This window comes from Camelus bactrianus, chromosome 4 (genome assembly GCF_048773025.1).
Source record: "Camelus bactrianus isolate YW-2024 breed Bactrian camel chromosome 4, ASM4877302v1, whole genome shotgun sequence".
In the NCBI taxonomy this organism is placed as follows: domain Eukaryota; kingdom Metazoa; phylum Chordata; class Mammalia; order Artiodactyla; family Camelidae; genus Camelus; species Camelus bactrianus.
This window is the reverse complement of record NC_133542.1, coordinates 56,864,389-56,883,337: the sequence shown is the minus strand read 5'-3', so window position 1 is coordinate 56,883,337 and position 18,949 is coordinate 56,864,389. Positions and strand designations below refer to the sequence as shown.

Below are 18,949 nucleotides of genomic sequence, written 5' to 3'. Positions count from 1 at the left end.
TCTTAATAATGTTCTTTATCAGGGCTGCATCCAACTCCACTAGACAAAGGACACACTTGGAACCTAAGTGCCACCGCCCTTGAGATATGAAGGTATCCCTTCTGACTCTCCCCCTGGAGGACTCTGCCCTGAGGAAGCCATACTTCCTCCCCACCTGGCTCCACTAATATGGTCAAGGCCATGACAGCACTGGCCAAAGGAATAGCCACTCAATTGTAGGATCTCCCTTCCCTTCTTTAAAAATAGAAGAACGTGCATCCTCTGAAAGCAGTCTGAATGTAGTCTTACAGAATGAAGAACTGAGTGTTACTCTCCTTCCCCAGAACAAATAATCTCTCTGGGCCTCCTCCTGCAACCTGACAAAAATTTTTAGGATGCTCCTAGGGAGAGCAAACCTTCTTCTTCTTCCTATTTACAAATTCAGCTGGGACATTAACTGATTTTTCTCAAGCTCACATGCTAAGATATCTGTGTGGCTAACATTAAAACATCAGTATCTTAGCATCCTGTCCTTACTTCACAGAGCAGACCCCAGGACCAGCACATTACCCTGCATGGAAGGCCTGAGATGCCCCCAGGTCCTGTTTATAGAACAGTTGCTCCCAAGAAAACCACATCACTCGGGGGCAATAATTTGGAATCTGTGATTCCTCGTCAGGGGCTGAGATTTTCTTTTGCACGAACTATGGGAAAAGACTGGCAGCTCTGATGAGCACTCGGGCCCTGGGTTTAGTTCCAGGAAGATCACTAGCTGGCTGTGTCATTCTGAGAGTCCTCGGGTCTATCCTGGCCTCAGATCGGGGGAGGGGCTCAGCCTAAAGACTGCAAGTTTTTTTTTCACTAGATCTAAAGATAAATTGGTAAAAAGACATGGCAATAAGAATATTTAAACGTTTAGGCAAAAACTGTGATCTTGAGGGACATATTTATCTCTCTGGCATTTGCTCTGCAGCAGTGCTTCTTAAATTCTCTGTGGTCAAGGACTAGGGTTTAATCCCAACCCATCATGACCAATACAACAGTAGGTCAGGACACTGCAGCTCACCAAGGAACGCGACGACCCCCAAGCTGGTCTATTCAGTGAGATGGATCCACTGAGCATCTGCTTGGTTGTCATGACAACGTCAAATTGCCACTGAAGTTTCCAAACACCTTTCTGGCAATTTCTGTCCTCATCCGTCATAGACTGATAATGACTGGTCATAAACAGTTGGTAATGAACTGGTAATAAACAGTTGCCTGACGGGAAGTGGTCCATGGACCATACTTTAAATAGCACTGGGTTTAGCCATTTTTCTCTAACAAAGCAGATCTCCTAAGGACCTGAGCAGGGCATCACTCCAACAACCTAGATGATTTTTTTTTAAAATAAGTAACTGGAAAGTACAATGTTACTTCTTTTTTTAAATAACCTGCTGAGATAGCTCCAGCCTCTCACACTATTCAACCAAGTCTGTCCCACAATTGGTCGGAATTCTTCTCAAATCCATCTATCAAATTGTCCTACTTCTTCTGACCTTGGAGTTGTTCTTTTTCATCCTCCACTTTAGCTGATAGGTCCTGGGAAGCCCTGGAATTCCTGCTGAGGGTCTCAGGGTAATAGACAGGAATCGATCACAGAGCAAGAGGGAACCAGGAGGGAACCCTGAGCACAGAAGCTGCTTCTCGTCCCTGCAAGGTAGCAGCTTTCAGCGCTGGGCTCCCTGCCTCCTTCCCTCCTCTTCCCTGGACCTCCCGGGGGTGAGGGTTGGTGCTTCCAAGTCACCACCAGACTGACATGTCCAGCTGGGGCGGACTTCCATACAGCAGGCTACGCTTAGGGCAGTGGCGTCCCCCTCAGCTGTTTCTGAGAGTAAGGAGGGAGTCTAATAAAATAGATAATTGGGGGTTATTTATATATTGTACAATGTCACTTCACTCTTTTATTTTCATAATAAAAACTAAAACCCATTGGGCACCAAATCCCAGGCTAAGTACTTTCTAAAGCATTTCACATACATTAATTTAATCGTCATCACTACCCAATAAATTTTGTCTTATTATCATTACCTTTTCTTTTTCTTTCTTTCTTTCTTTTTTTTTTAAGTAGAGGAAACTGAAGTAGAGAGAAGCTAAAAGAACTTGCCTAAGATTACACAGACAGCAAGTGGAATGTTAATGCTCTTCGCTGTAAACACAGCCCTATACCATCTCTAGACATAAACACTGGTTTTGAAACTCACGACAATCCTATGGATGACCTAAAGCTGATAAAGATAAATTAAATTTAAAAATATTTATTGAGAGCAACCTACTAAGTACCAGGCAGTATTCTAGGCACTTGGGATATATACACAGGGTGTGGTGTGTTGGATGGGGGCCCCCCCAAAAGATACATCCACATCCTAACCCTGGAACTGTGACTATGACCTTATTGGGGTGGGGGGAAGGGCCTTTGTAGATGTAATTAATTTAAGGATTTTGAGATGGGATTACCTAGGATTATCTGGACGGGCTCTAAACCCAAAGGCAAATGTCCTTGTAAGAGACAGAAGAGGAGAAGAGAAGGCCATATGAAGATGGAGGCAGAGACCAGAGTGATGCGGCCACAAGCCAAGGAATGCCTGGAGCCACCAGAAACAGGAGGAGGCAAGGAAGGACCCTCCTCTAGGGCCTCTGGAGAAAGCACAGCCCTGCTGACACCTGGATTTTGGACTTCTGGCCTCAAGAACTATGAGAAAAAACATTTTTGTTGTATTTCAGACTCGACTGTAAGAACCCTGTGTTGTAAAATCCTAGACTGTCCTTGCTGGAAAGGGCCCGAAAGACCCTCCATCGCCTTCAGAATGCACAACAGGTGCACAGCTGGTGAAGGCCGTGGAAGAAAGTATCAATAGGACCCTTGATGTTTCTGTTCCATCAAGAATTCAGAGGCGTTAGACGTGACCATATTATAAGCTATTGGGACAGAAGAAAGTACTATTTTCAAAGCACTTGGAGAGAGGACACTTGAGGCATGGCAATCATAGACCAAAAAGGCTGGGACCGGCTCCCAAGAAAGTTGACTTCACATAATTCCTTCAGTTACAGCCATTGCTCCAAGGGCTGGAAGACGCAAGCATTTCCCCCGAATGTGGCTCTTATGTTGTCTCAGTGTATGAATCAAATTCTCCCACTGTTTTCATCGTTTTGGACATTTTAAACCTAATCTAAAAAAAGAAAGAAAGAAAGAAAGAAATAAACCTAATCTACCTGACCAACAATGAGACAATGAAAATGGAACCTACAAAACCAGAGTAAGGCGAGATGCTTGGGAAACACCTGGCAGTAGACCCTTTGGCTACTGACATTGGAAAACACATGCAACACAGGCAGATGTGTTTGAGCGCAACTTCAGAGTGCTTCCTCCCTCACCTGCTCCCTTCCTAGGCTGACCACAAGCCAGAAGCATCCAGATTTCAGAATCTATAAAGAGGGACTTTTCTGTGTGGTCCCCAGTGGGCAGGGTAGGGACCAGAGAGCAGGGGGAAAACTGCAGAGAATCTAACTTTCATCCCAAGGGAGGACCCTTCGTGATAACGAGAGCTGCTCCAGTGTGGGCTTGGGTGTTACTCTGAGGGGAAGTGAGCTGCCTGTCATCTTCAGCCTTTGGGGAGAGACTGTCTACTGACTCCCACTCACTGGGTTCATTGCAAATTCAAGTATCAGATACAAGGTGATGCAGATAACACCTCAGTTATGCATGCTCTACGATTCTACGGTTTTATGAGCTGTCATAAAATCACTGCCTTTGCAAAATCAGCATAGCATGGGATGCCAAAAAAATCAACTTCTTTTTTTTTTTTTTTTTTTTAAAGCAGAACTGACTTTCATGGCTCGGTGCTTGAGAGAAGACTCATATTTTCAAGCAAGTGGAACGCTTTATGTCATTCTGCACTGAGAATCAGTAATGTTACTTCATAAATCTTTTGAGGGCTCTGTATTCTGAAGCTACCTGACAGGGTGATTCTTATCTTAGTATCAACACCGGGAACTACAGGCTTTAGAGCAGCGGTTCTCAATGGGGGACTATTTTGCACACCCCGCCCCCCAACTGCCGGAAACATTTAGCAATGCTTGAGGCTACTTTTGATCGTCATGACTAGGGGGTGGGTGCTACTGGCATCTACTGCGTAGAGACCAGGGATGCTGGTAAATATCCCGCAAAGCACAGCCCGTACAATAAATAATTATCTGGTCCAAGATGTCAGTTGTGTTACTTTCGGAAACTCTCTCTAAAAGGATAGAGAAGAAAACGATAACAATAGAACTACTCTTGCTTCCTGACAGCTTGCAGTACCTGGCACTTCACAAATGCACGTGATCTCCACATATCTCAGTAACTCTTCACAGTGGGCACTGCTGTCCCCAGTGTATGTCTGGGTGAGGAAACTCAAGTTCAGAGAGGAGGTTACAGGGCTTGTCCGAGATCAAACAACTCGTAAATGCAGAGCTAGGGCTCAAACCAAGGTCGATCAAACTCTGAGGTCCAGGTTCCTAAGCAGTATGCTATGCTAGAAGCCCTTTCCATAACCACACACTGTTTCCAGCAGAGATTTAGGCTGGATGCAACCAAGAATGTGTACTTGGGAGCAATGGACTTCAGAGAATCGAGCCTAAAGTGGAACCTGTACTTTCAGAAAGAACCTGAAGGGGGCAGCCTCCCCAGTGACGATGACCACTTGCAATGGATCCAAACCCGGCACCTTGGAGGTCTCTGCCCATCTGTTACACCACTTCCTGAAAAGGCATTTGTCGGGGCTGAGGAGGAAGGAGCACGTGGATCTGGGCATCCACCTGCAGCGCCAGGTAAACGTCAGTGTGATCTCACTGAATATCACAGGTCTCAAGAGATTTCCAGCTTAAAATAACAGCTTCTGTTGAGATTTTTGAGAACGTTTTGGAGTTAGGCAGAGCTGAGTTCAAATACTGGCTTTCAACTGGCTCTTTCATTTCTTAATGAGGTCATTTGGGGCAGCAAGTGACTTTATCTCCTAAGCCTCAGTTCTCCCAGCTGTATAATGGGCATCACCGTCATCACCACTCTTCATGGGAGTATTCTGGGGATAAAACGAGAATATTAATAAATTCATGGAGGCCCAAATGCTAAGTCAGTACCCAGAACAGAGGAAGGGACCAATGAATATTAGATGACATAGGGCTACCATTATATCACCATATGGTTTATAGTACATAGAGATTCATTTTGGTGAAACAAAAAACAATGGGAATGAGAACAGGTGTAGACTGCCGAAGGTGGCTGGCAGCACACAGATGTGGAATGCCAATGTGGCGTGTTCCATGCCCTGTCGAGAGAGAACAGTGCGTCACAGTGTTAAAAATAGCAACTAGAAAGAACACACTGAATCCTCAGCAAGTGTCCATTGTGATTCCGATGAGCATTTCTGTGGTCGCCTTTCCTAGAACAGCTATTTGTGGGTGACTGCCATCTTCCTGGTTGCTGAAATCTCATAATAAAACACACACAGGCTCATGCCTGATGCCGCCAGTCCTCTGCTTGGAGCGCCTTAAGAATGTGGAAAATTAAGTGAAGTCTGGTATCCATCAGAGACCAACAGAGGCACTCGAAGAATCTTGAGTCAGAAGAAGAAATGAACCAGTCTGCTTGCATCTTGAATTTTCTTTCTAAAAGGTTGCATGGCCTTCTCTGGGTTAGCAACTGAGACTTCAATGTTTTATTCAATGAATATTCTGATGTGACATGTTTTCGAACTGACACAGCTGTTTAGAAGAATGAATCACCTCTGGGATGAGTCAGTTACACAGGGAGCTTTTGTTTCCTGAGAACTTAACCGCTTTCCCCAACCTCTTTCCCCAATTCTGGCCAGTCTCCAAAACTACTTCCTTCCACAATATTTCTCTACACACATATATCTGTTCAGAAGAAGGAATCTCCAGCCAACCTTCAAAATTAAAGGATCGTAGAACATCATGGCTGGAAGATCCTGAGGGACCTCTCACTGAAGAGATGACGAAACCGAGACCAGAGAGGATGAGAGACTTGCCCAAACTCACACAGCAAATTACCAGCAGAGCTAGAATTAGCACCCTGCCTTTGTGACACTTTGTTGCATTTTCATTTACTACTCCAAGAAGCTTCTCATCCTCGTTGGGGTAATTCCAAGGTGGCTAGGTGGGGCTCGGGGGGCACACACAAATTTTCCCCATATTTTTCACTAATCAAAGAAAGTTAAGAACATTATATTTCAAACACTTAAATAAAACCTGGTGAAATCAGAAAAAGACTCTTAGGTAGGAAAATCACAAGGCAAAAGACAAGACTTGTTGCTTGGAGCAGACATGAAGTAAACAGGGTTAGTGCAGATCTAACTGCCTGAAATCTATGAAAGCATCGATGTCAAACCCACATGTGGCCTCCTGGGACCCACCACCTACAGTGACGGCAGGGACAATAGTTGCTGATGGGCCCAAGCCAGAAACAATCTTTTGGACTTTCTCAATATGGCACTCCACAGGACGTAGAGCATACGGAAGATGTGACATTCAACATTCTTTTTAAAAGAAAAAGAAAAAAGAAACCTATGTACAGATTTTGTTTTCAACAATTTCAACCTTTTTTTTTAAAGCCTATTTTACTTCTGGTTTCTAGTAAGTTCAAATGGAAACCTGGCTCCCTGCTGAGGCCCATGGTGAGAGACGTTACTCTCACCAGACACACAGCTCCACTCCCACCTACAGGAATCCCAAAGCAGGGGTCAAATTTCCTTGAGCACTAAGGCTTTGAATCAGTCTGAAATCAAGGGTCAGGGTTCACCTTCTTTATCTGTTTGTGTGAAATCAATTTTCTTATAAACACTACTTCTCACTTCCCTTGGGGGTTTACAGGTATTAAAATCGGATTTCATTTATGATCTTTTTTCCATTCATAGCAATTGCTCTTGAACCTGACCATGCAAAAGAATGACCTTGAGCAGTCTTTGTACAACATAAATTACAGGGCTCCTCACCTCAGTCACTGAACCCAAATTTCCCAGGGTGAGGCCTGGGAATCTGTATTTTTAAAAAGCTTCCCTGGGTGATTCTAATGCCCAGATTTAATAGTCTAGGCACATTTTTCTCCCATCCCCCAACTTCCTCCCTTCCTTCCCTCTCTCTGCTCCCTCCTTCCTTCCTGTCTGTGTGGGCATCCCTTGAAACCTAAGCACCACATATAATAGCCTTAAAAGGGAGACAACAGTCTCAGATCTGAACCACCACCAATGTACAGGTAACATTTCAGAAAAAAACATGTCTGTAAACCTGGAACTTCCTGCACGGCTACCGGCACTGTAAAGAATTTTAGAATCAGAATGAGGAAGATGGTTACGTTCGTTCTTCCTGAAGCTATCTAGGGAAACAGACATATGTCTACGTGCAAATTCTCATGCTTAAGTCTTTATCCTACTCAGAATGGCCCAGACCTAAAGAATTAAGATGCAGCGGAAATCCTATGTACACTTGAAGTTCTGAGCTAGGTTGCTAACATTATCTTCTGTTCTAAACTAAACGACCCAGATTTCCCAAAATATTTCCTTGGAGGCATTCTCCTTGCTCTTCTATTGTTATTCTCTTGCTTCTGTAGGTTCTTCAAGCTACTCTTGGTTCGCCAAGAGGGACTAATAGACCTTCAGGGCACAACCAAACTAATACACTTTATAGTCCGTAGAGAGTTCATAGATCTCTTTAGGAAAAGCTATTTGTTGCGGGGAGGGACTTAGACTAGTGGACCAAAATATAAAGATCTACCACTTAATGCTTTGCTTCAAACAAAGACATTTTCCTTTAGAATTCCTTTGTTTAGTGCTTCTGCTACATCTGATCTACAGTTTCCAGGATTCCTATTATGGAAAGATCAGATTTGGAATTTGACCTCAAAGCCACTCAGACTTTCTCTCTCTCTTTTTTTAAGGTGAGATAGTAATTATTTTTTTTTTCCTTTTTAGACTTTTCATAACTTAAAAAATTCAACCATGAACATGCATTCGTTTAAGAGCCTGAAAAATCATGTTCATAGAGAGTTTTTAATGATTTTCTTTTATTCTCTTCTTGTTTTCCCTCTGAATTCTAGAGTTGTTTTAGTTCATCTTCTTTCTCATTCATTAGCTTTTCTGTACTTTCGCTAATTTTGGTCAGTTTTCTCACATGCTTGCAGTTTTCAAACAAACGATCACTTGCAGTATTGCAGAAGATGGCAGTATTAGTCTCCATTTTCACCCTTTCCTGTATCTGTACCTTTGCCCCATAACTCTGAGTTCCTTCCACTAAAGGCAGACGGTCCATCTCCTCCCCCGGGTTTTGGGATTGGCCATCAACTTGCTTTGGCTACTGGCTCATGGGCAGTTCTGAGCCCACGCCTTACGCCTGTTCAGCCCCACTTCACCTCTGACGTTGCCAGGAAAGGAAATTGTCATGCTTAGTTCTTCCGTGCAGGGAAAGGAGGAGCAGACTCATCCAATCTGCAGCTTAGAGTCACTTAGCCGAGCTCAGCCAAAATTAACAGAGCCAGGCCAGCCAATCCACATAGACTTTGTAAAACTGCAGGATGCATATGTTTACAATAAGCTTTTAGAGCAGTTCAATGACTAAGAGTTCAAGAGAGAGAACAGATGCTTGACTTCAGCTAAATGTCTTAAATGACTGAGTATCCTTTCAAGGAGGAGAGGGGAGAGCGTCTTTCTTCCCTTGGAACTGGAGATTTAAGGTGCTAAACATTAGAAAAGAGAAGCAGCAAGTAGGATGAGGGGTGGCAGAAACTGACATCCAGGAGGCCCTAAGGAGGAGGTGATGTCCACTGGCAGGCCTGCCCCTACAGAAAAGCAGCTCCAGGGAATACAGCTCCTCGCCCAGAAAATGGTCGATGCCCGTGTGGCCCACATCCAGCAAAGCCATGATTGTGGCAGAAGGAAATGCTACTTGATCCAGGCCTAAGTGCCCCACCCCTACCCCTTTAGGCTGTTACGATTTCTTTCCTTCTGGCTTGGGATTCTATCTCCTAAATGGTCTCCAAGAGACTGCCTGCATGCATCGAATGAGCTCTTTCTTCTATTGACTCAAAAGATAAAAAGAGATTTTCTTTACTTTATGGGGTATGGTCACGTCCACCTGAACCATGAGCTAGCCCCTAAATCTCACACCTCACTCCAGTGATTAATTTAGCCAACACAGAGTCTCAATTCAGACACTGCTTCCACATGTCCTGTCGTAGCCTATCCCACAGGTGAGAGCTACCACCCATGGGGCCAGAACAATGATATATTTGTATTCAAGCCAAACTGAAACTGCCAATTTGGTTGAAAATCACGTTTTCTTATCTTTTTGTTTGTTTTGGGGGGGGGTTTGGGGGGAAGGGAAGTTAATTAAGTTTATTTATTTACTTATTTAATGGAGGTACTAGGGATTGAACCCAGGACCTCATGCATGCTAAGCATGCACTCTACCACTGAGCTATACCCTCCCCCTCTAAGACCATGTTTTCTGATGACATTTAAGAAAACCAGGAAAGGTCATGTAACTAGTTTTATCCTATTTTCCAAATCCTTTCCTTCTTCATTCTCTATAACATCTATTAGAAGAAATGAATAGACATGTCAGGCTCAATGAGAAAAGATATCCAGGTTTAAAAAAAAGGTTTTAAATCAAATTTTCTGCCCATCCCCATGTACACTGTCTCCCTCCACATAAGAGGGGGCCTGCAATTCTCATTTCGCACCTTCACTCCCGCCCAGAACACCTCAGCAGCACGAAGCCGCCCCACCTGAACCTGAGCCTGAACCATGGTTCTTGCTGTGAATGGAGCCCAGGCCATTAGGTTTCTAGGATTTTGCCCACTGGGAGTAATCTCCCAGGCTCCCTCTGCCAGGTGGGGGCACCCCGGTGCACAGTGCACCAGCTCCGACCCTTTCATTCCACCATCAGCTAAGGAACATCTGCTTATGCCGGACTCCTCTGTCATGATTCCATAAAACCAGTAAGAGACAGGAAACCAACTGGAACTTTTAACCAGAGTGAAGTCCAAGAGATGCTGTATGGTGTCAACTGTCACTGCTGCTGAAAGCACCATGGACTTGCCACTTGGAGACTTAAAAACCAACCTCCTGTAAAACCATTTCTCAGCACTGCCTTGTCCGCTCCAATCTACTGTCAAGATTTCCGATAATCCTTGACTCCCACATCTTGTCTGAGACACAGCAAGTCAGGCCACTGCTGAGGAGAGGGAGTCTCCAAGGCTCAGGACTCTGAGTTACTTCATCCTGCCCCCTCCCTTTTCTAGTTTCTGGGCTTCTCACAGGACATCCTTTCCTTTCCTGGGATCCTGGAGGTACTCGTCCTTGCAAGCTTAATACAGTATATAGAGGATTAAAATTTCCTTCTTCCAACTGTACATCTAGTTTATATATATATTACATGTATAATTATATATGTATAATGTATAATATATATTATCATATATATATTTTATATACAATCGTTTAGCCTCTAAAGACCCTTTGTATTCTAAGAAAAAGTGTGTACAAACGTGTATATTTTCACAAACACACATATGTGTCTATGTCTGAGCACACACACACACATCCCACATAAACCTTTTCTTAGTCAGTTTCCCCTACAAGCAAAGCTTGGCCAGGCTGCTCTGAGAACTCTTTAAGGGACATTAGGGCTCAAGCAAAGTAGGGACACAGGCCTTTGGGTCTTTTCCCTTGGGTGATGCTACTGGAGTCCCCTAGGTACTTGCACTGGCTTCATTCGTTCTTGGGTATAAAGGGCTGGTAGCAAGTTAGTTAAACTCTTTGTATTTAAAAGGAGCTCATAACTTCAGCAGAAAGAGACAAAGCTCTCCAGGATGAGATTCCCAGCAGAGTTTGGTGAGATAAGGTGGAGGGGAGATTTCGTTCTAAGGCATCTACACTCATCACCTTCCCCAGCATCTCCTATCTCTGGTTAGGTATCCTGGGACCTGGCATGGCTACAGTTCCCAAGTGGAAACCTACACTTATTTTTTGCTTTTGTATGAGCCTGGCCAGCCACAGGCCATATGAAGGTCACTCATCACTCAGAGTGAAATGTTCAGGACCTGATTATGGACCATAAAGGAACGATTTACCCTCTGAGCACTGAAACTAGACAATACAAAGTTAACTTTTAGAACACAGTTACATTAACTACAAGGGTGCCTTCACAGTTTGAATTCCAAGACCCCTGGCTACAGTTTTCCCATTTCAAATTGATCAAATGTAGCAAATTGGAAAACAGACCCACTACAGCAGCAATGACAGCTAACAGCCTGAGCTCAAGAAGGGAAAAAGACAAAAGCTGACAAAAGAACTCCAAAGGAGGGCATTTTGTGAAGGGGCAAGCTGCTTACCACACCGAGTTGGTCCATGAAGACATCGCTGTCCTGTGTGACAGCCCAGTAAAATAATTATTACTCAAAGCAATAACTCTGGGTTACCTGGGGAAGTTCCAGTGGTAACGAAGGACACACTCTGTTTAGGAAGATAACTCTAAAGCCCCGGGAAAAGGCGAGGGCATTGAGAAGAGCCCCCTGGAGGAGAATCTTGGTTACTGCACGTCAAGCCACAGCCTGGGGCCGCGGGGTCGGAAACCACGTACCTCTGAACGTTATCTTCAAGTTGTTTGACTCTGAACTCATCCTCCTCAGACTGCCGCCGCCTGGCTTCCTCCTCTTCGGCAGTTCCAGCGGGGATCCCCTGCAGCAGCCATTTTTCCCGAAGCACTTTGGACTGTGGGAATGAGCCAAGAGAACAGACTAGATGGTACCTTTCAGTCCACACCCTCCGCTCTGCGCCGTGGTTTTTTAGCTCCGCCCCGCATCGGTGTCCACCTGAATCGCTCCTAACTTGGCCTCCTCCTCGCCTCCTGCCCAAAGCCCAGAGAGTCGTCAGAAGGATGGATTTCCACACTTCCATTATTAAAAAATTTGAAACCATACAGAAAAACAGGAAATGGCATGATGAATGCCTGTGTTAATCTCAGCTAGATTTAACAGTTGTAAACATTTTGCTGTATTTTTCCCACGTACTCTTTCCACCGAAGCCTTCTAAAGGAAGTAACATTGTGACATCTCACCCATAAATGTTTCAGTATGAGTTTCTAAAAAATAAGGACAATCTTCTGTGCAAATCCAGTTCCATTATAATATTTCCCAAGTTCACTTGATGTCCAGTCCATCCTAACGTGGTCTTTTTAAAAGATTAATCTATGTCATGCCTATTCTTGAAAACCTCTTTAATGACTCCCAACCATCCTCAGCAGTGGTCTAAATGGTGTTAAAATCATGCACCCCATCTGCGCTGATGTCCTAATATAATCGTGAAGTAAAATGAAAAGTTTTTGTGTTTGGGGTCAATGGTTGGGAGGGAATGACTGAGTAGTGCTTTGAGAAGGGAAATGAAAACAGCTCAGGAGAAAGGCAGTTCCCTAAAGTGAACAGCAAGGCATGGAAGGTGCGGAGAGGACTTTTGATTGGGGTTTCCATTGCATGGCCCTTAGACGGCAGATGGTGGCTATGGGATGTCTGCAGACGCTGGACCCTGGGCATCACAGCTGAGCATCCCTGTGGGCAGGTCAGTGGTCATGACGGGAATGGACCACTGTGAGGACACATCACCAGTTCTGCCAGAAGAAGGGCACATGACGGGTTCTTCCCAGCAAGGACAGGAATAATGGCTGAAGCCAGTTGGCACAGGGTAAGCGCTGGGTTCTCTGGCTCCCTGACATCACCTCTATCAGAATCTCTTGTTTGATTTCATTAGGTGGGGTGAGGCAGTGAAAGAAAGGGAGCTAGCATGATGGCTAGCAAGAGAATGGAATAATTAACATTGTGGACACACAATTCATATTATTAGAGTACCTTTTCTATAGCTCTTTTAAGCAAAAGGTACACAATTCCACAGACTTTCATTCTACACAGGAGTAAGGGCCACTTGATATGAACCTATAAAATGAATTACTAAAAATTACCAACATTTAGTAAGTTAGAATTCATTAATGGTTCTGATCTGCCATTCTACTGAGAAGCCCAGCAGCCACTCAGCACCGTGGAGACCCCGCTGGTGGTACAGGAGCGAGTTCTGATGGCTGGAATGCCTGCACTTCTGGATGGACCTTTTGTTAGCCACACGTCATCAGTCTGGTGTCCAGGTAGCCATGGTTTTCACTGGTGTTATTCTTCCTTTTTAATTACAAGTCACTTGGTAGAGATCCGTTCAGTCACTTTTATAGTGCATAGAGAGGTGTATTTATAGCACTTTTCCTTTAGCTCTCCATTAATTAAAGACACGAGTTTGTGCTCATGTAAGCAATTCCTAACTGTACTGCTAAAGTGATCGTAGACAGGAACCATCCCTTCATCCCAGGACGCTTAAACAGTTACATATCATTGCTGACATCTTGCTGGTAAGTGTGTTATATATAAATAGTTTGTAACAACGACTAAGTAGTAGTAAAAAAGTACTTAAAGTTTACAGGGCATTGTTTAATAATACAAAATCATGTGTGAAAGCTCACAGTACAATTTGTGTATCTTGGTGGCTCTCATGGGCTGAACTGTCCCCCCAAAATTCACATATTGAAGTTCTAACCCTCACTACTGCAGAATGTGACTATTTAGAAATAGAGTTTTTAAAGCGGTAGTTAAGGTTAAATGCGGCCATTGGGGTCGGCTCTAACCCAATATGATTGGTGTTCTTATAAAAAAAAAAAAAAGGGAGATTAGTTTGCAGACACAGACCGAAAGATAAAGACACTCGAGGAAGACATCCATGTACAAGCCAAGGAGAGGGCATTAGAAGAAATTCACCCTGCTGACACCTTGATCTTGGACTTCCAGCCTCCAGAATTGTGGGAAAATAAATTTCTGTTGTTTAAGCCACCCACTCTGTGGTATTTGAGATGGCAGCCTTAGCAAACTACTACATTTTCCAAAGCTTTATTACAGAGCTTTTTCCCCCCGACTGGGAAGTGGGAATGGGTGGGGTTCATTGGTTGCTCTTCCTAAGGCAAAAAAAATTCAGAACCACCGTTCTCTACTCAAGCCACTCAAAACTCCCCATGGAGATCGTGCTCGCATGCTGCGAGAGGCTATGCTGAACAGTGGTGAACAGCCTGGATTCCGGAGCCAGTCTGCCCTTTACTAGCTGTGTGACGCTGGACAAGCCCTTAGCCTCACTGAGCCTCAGTTTCCTCGTCTATAAAATGGACACAACTGTGCTCATCTCAGAGGCATCTTATGAGGATTTAAATGAGTTTATACATTAAAAGTGCCAGGCCCATATTTAATACCATAGAAATGTTTATTACTGGTGTTCATCTTGTTCCCTCAGTCCCTTCTCTTTTTACCTGAGAAAGAGCAGGTGCCACCTGAGAAGCTTTTCTTCACTTCAGCTGGCAGGATCAGTGGCTCCTAGAGCTGAGAACACATTCTAGAGCATAGACTGTCCTCAAAGTATTTCTTTTTATATCTGTCCCCCATCTAGATCCCCAGCTCCTCAAAGGCTGGGACCACTCCTTATTCACCTTTGCATCTCACTGTCCCACCTGGCCCAGTTCCAGCCAATGAATGAGTGAGTAGATGAATTGCAAAATTCTTGATTTTCTGTCCCTCTAATTACTTGGGAGGAGGGTGTCAACCTTTCAGCATGCTTCCTGTGAGGAAATGTTGGATGTTAACCTAGTTTAGCCCTTAGAAGGTAAAAACCTCATTAGGATTTTGGGAGGCAGATGTGCTGGTGACCTTGGATCTGGTGTGTGGCCCTTCTAGACAGGCAGGCATGGACGGCCCCGACTCTCTGTGCCCCAGCAAGGGAGGCTGTACAAGCCAAGCCTTCATGAAATGCAAGAAGGGGCTGCTCCGGGGAATGATCTCTCTGCTCTTCTTCACACAGTGCCTCCTGCCACCAAGGGATGGGTCCAACCCACCACCCCCCATTTCTGGCTGATTCAGCCCCAGCTATCAGTCTGACAAAAGCAGCCTGGTGACTATAAACCCCCAAAGCACATGTGCCCCCAGATGTATCTCTTCCCTGGATACGGCAGCGACATCACCAAAACGTCCCCAACAGCTGGAGCCAGGAAGGAGGATCTAACCGCACGAGATAGCAGGCCTGGTCTCAGGGAAGTGGGAGGCACAAGGGTGTTTCGACATTACAAAAAAGAAACTCTTAGTTGAGTTTTCACTTGGCCCCAAAGTAATGCTGGCAGGGGAAACAAGCAATTCAACTATATATACCCCCAGAGGCTGCTTTAACCTTCTCCAAATGCCCTGTCTGGACTCTGAGAGCCGACTGCCTTTGGGTCTCAGATAGAAGGCCCCTGTGCATGCTGATCGCGCATGCTCACCAAAAGCATCTCCCTCCCTGGACTGCTCTGGCTCCCATTGGCCACCGGAGTGTTTCAGAATTTAGTGACAAGCAGAGCTTGGCAGAAGTGAAGATGAAAACTAAAAGGTTTTCTTTTTTCAGCCGTTATTGTCCAAATAACATACATCCAAGAAAAAAAAATGTCTTTTTTTTTTGTCTAAGCTTGCATTTGTCATTTGGAAACAAGTGTGAAGATTCAAGACAAAGAAAGAGCAGACGGGGAGCTGGCAGTGGACACACGGAGCCCTGAGAGGACTCCTGAAAGGCCGGATGGAGAGAGCTCCTGAAGTAAATCTGGTTCTTGCTCTGCGGGCCGGTCCAGCTTCGGGAAACAAAACTAGAACAGGGCTTTCAAGCTTTAGTCTGCATAAGGATGCCCTTATGCAAGGGGCGAACTTGTTAAAACACAGATTCCGGGGCCCCACTTCCAAGTATGTTGCTTCTATGAGTCATGGATAGGGCCTGGGAATCTGAATTTTAACAAGCCGGTTATGCTGCCAGATCGAGGAACACGATTTGAGTAGCAATGCATGAGGACCTGTGACTGTCCAAATGCCTGGAAAATACACAAGCTTTCCCACTGGCTAGTAAATGGAACTGCAGATCCTCTCGCAGACCTGTCTCTCCTCCTGTGTCCCCATCTCAGACGCAGCGGGGTCCCCACCTAGTCCCTATGTGCCGGTCACTCTGCCAGCAGGTCCTGAAGACACCACTCAGGAAGACAGGCAAGCTCCCACTCTCATCAAGCCTTCAACCCAATGAACAAGGATGCAAGAGAACTTCAGACTATGACACGTGCATGGCAGGGGTAGGCAGGACGATGTGACCAGCAGGGACCGAGGGAGGACACTTTAGGTGGGAAAGGTCTGTCTGAGTTCTTGAACATTTGAGCTGAGAGCTGAGACCCAAGGAAGGACATCTGAGGTAGAGGGACTGACAAATGTAATAGCTGGGAAATGGGACAGAGTTTGGTGACTGTCAAGATACTCTAACTGAACCTTTTTTTCCCCTCAGCTGCATTGGGGGTATACTTGACAAATAAACCTGTATATATTTAAAGTGTGCAACACAATTAATCACACCTTTTTAATCTATAGATAAGGTAAGTGAGGTTAAGCAACCTTTCAAGGGGATCCAGGTAAGCAGTGAGGAGTGTTTGGGGTGGGGGAGAGTGGGAAGTAGGGGGTGAATCAAGGCTAGTAAGCCTCTAATTTTTTCCTGATTGTTATTTTTATAAAGTCATATCTAGTAATTTTTTTTTTTTTACTGTATAGTTCTGTCTTTGGTGTCATGATCAGATAAGACTTCTTCAGTCTAAGACTTATTTACCTGTGACTTCTTCTTACACCGTTGTGATTTTACTTCTTGCTCCAAATCTTTCATTCACCTGTAATCTGGGTAAAGCTGACCTAGGCTGTGTTAGTGGGTGATGTTGGGAATCTGGCTCAACTCCATCTTCTAATAAGAAACAGCTCACACATGGGTGGGGAGGCAATGGCTGTGTCTGTCTCACCCATTCCGCTTCCTCTCCTTCTGATCACTTTCCTTCCTCCCCACTGACTCCCAGTGAGATCTTGGTTTGGTTTTGCAGTTTTGTTATATGAGTCAGTCCATACAGAAGCTGACCCAAGACTTCTGATAGAAGAAATCCCTTCTTAACTTCCACTCAGTCTCTGTTTTCAGGTCCAGGGGAGACGTGATGGGGAAAAGGATGAGACTTCAAGTTCCTTTACGCTCCGATACCTGTCTGGTCAGTATTTTAAAATTTGAACTTGACTTTTCACAGAGAGTAATAACTGGGAAAAGTCTAAAATTAGTTCCAACGGTTGACAATAGTGAGAGACACTATAATGTCTTTGCAAGCAAGTCTCCTTTGGGACCTTTGGGCTATTCAGCAAATGACCTTGGTGGGTTGACAATAAATATCTCACAGGGTCACAATTCAGTGTTTGATTTTTCCTTTTCATTCAGTCTTCTGGAGCGAAAAGGCTGTAGTTTCTAAACTATACTGACAATTTTCATAGCTTGGATTAGAAGGAAAGTCAGGGTTCCTGTTCATGAATAAATAATTCAAAGGCAGCTCATATACTGAAGATGTGGTATTACCTCCTGGATTCTGACCATGCTGACTCTCATACAAACCTTTATAAATGTGACCATCCCAGAGGGATTTGTGTGGCAACACATACCGAGAGCCTACTTTTGCTGGGGCCTTGAACTGACCAATGAAATAGACAAATCTCTGGCAATTCAACCAAGAGGCAAAAGGATTTGGTCTGTCTGGTATAATACAGTACTTGATTTATTGTTTTAAACTCACAGCATCACAAGTCAATTATTAAAAACGATAAAAATAAATAATTGTTTCCATGTAATAAAAAGCCGAGACAATTTTTTCAAAAGAAGAATAATGATGACTCCTACCTTATGAAATATTATAATATATTAAAAAGCTAGAGGGGTTAGATTCAAATGGCATTGGCATAGCAATGGAAGGTTAATGGAATAAAAAGAACCCACGGATGGTGGACTTGAGTGTAAGTAAGAAATATGTATATGATAAAGAAGACATTTAAATCAGCGGGGGGAAAGGATGAATTAATCAGTAAATCATGGTGAGGCAACCAGCTCGCTGTCAGTAAAAAGTAGTTACTCTTATCTTATACCTTGAAGGAAAACAAATTCTAGATTTTAATCCTAAAACGATTGAAAAATAAGAAACATCATAGATCTGAGATGGAGATGTTCTTTCCAAGGACAAATCAAGGTCAGAAATCATAAAGTAAATGAATGTTAGATGTCACGTCGTAAAAATTATGAACTTTTGTGTGAGAATTTAAAAGAACCCATATATAAAAATCAAAAAAGAGATGCAGGCTGATGTATTTTGGATACTAATGTTAATGCAATTTCATTTTACTCACAGGCTGATGAGGCCTGCGGAAAGGGTTACATGTCTTGACCTATAAAAATATATTGGGTTATATCTGGGTGGCGAGTAGACAACTGGTATTTTTTTCTTTAGATTTTCCTGTGCTTTTGAATTTCACTACTGCAATGATCGGACATTCCTTCCTTTTATAATCAGCAAAAATAATACAGCTTATAATTGCTTACTGGTCCCATATGTGAGCATTTCTTGGAAATTCTTACATCACAAATATTAGATATTCAATATAGTTAAGGATCTTGTCAAAAGAAATCTAACTTTAACTTGGCCAAGACTGCAAAGTACCCGGAGGTTTCCTAATCCCCGGGGTGTAGCAGCTAATACTTCAGCATTTCATACTTTGGTCCTTCGTTGCCTTAAAGAATTTGCTTATCATCCATGTAAAAAGTAACGATATTTCATTTTGTGGACTTACTGTATAGCCCTAAATATTGCAATTAGCAAGTATATTAATCAAACATATAAATATCAAAATGATGGCCTTGCATTCTCTTTATTTGCTTTGACAAGGGACCAGTAAATCTTTCTGAATAATTCACATCTCACTGTATGAGAGTAAGTGTCTGTAGACTATCTGGTAATG

At 43.8% G+C, this 18,949-nt stretch overlaps 1 protein-coding gene across 6 annotated transcripts in view; it reads right to left on the bottom strand.

The window, feature by feature from the left end:
* The window catches only part of PALM2AKAP2 (PALM2 and AKAP2 fusion), a 448,665-nt gene that overhangs the window by 221,046 nt on the left and 208,670 nt on the right, over positions 1–18,949 (bottom strand). For all 6 annotated transcript variants that reach the window (XM_074361980.1, XM_074361972.1, XM_074361974.1 and 3 more), the window contains one exon: positions 11,650–11,780. In XM_074361980.1, the coding sequence (XP_074218081.1) occupies positions 11,650–11,780 (131 nt within the window). The remainder of the gene's footprint in view (positions 1–11,649; positions 11,781–18,949) is intronic.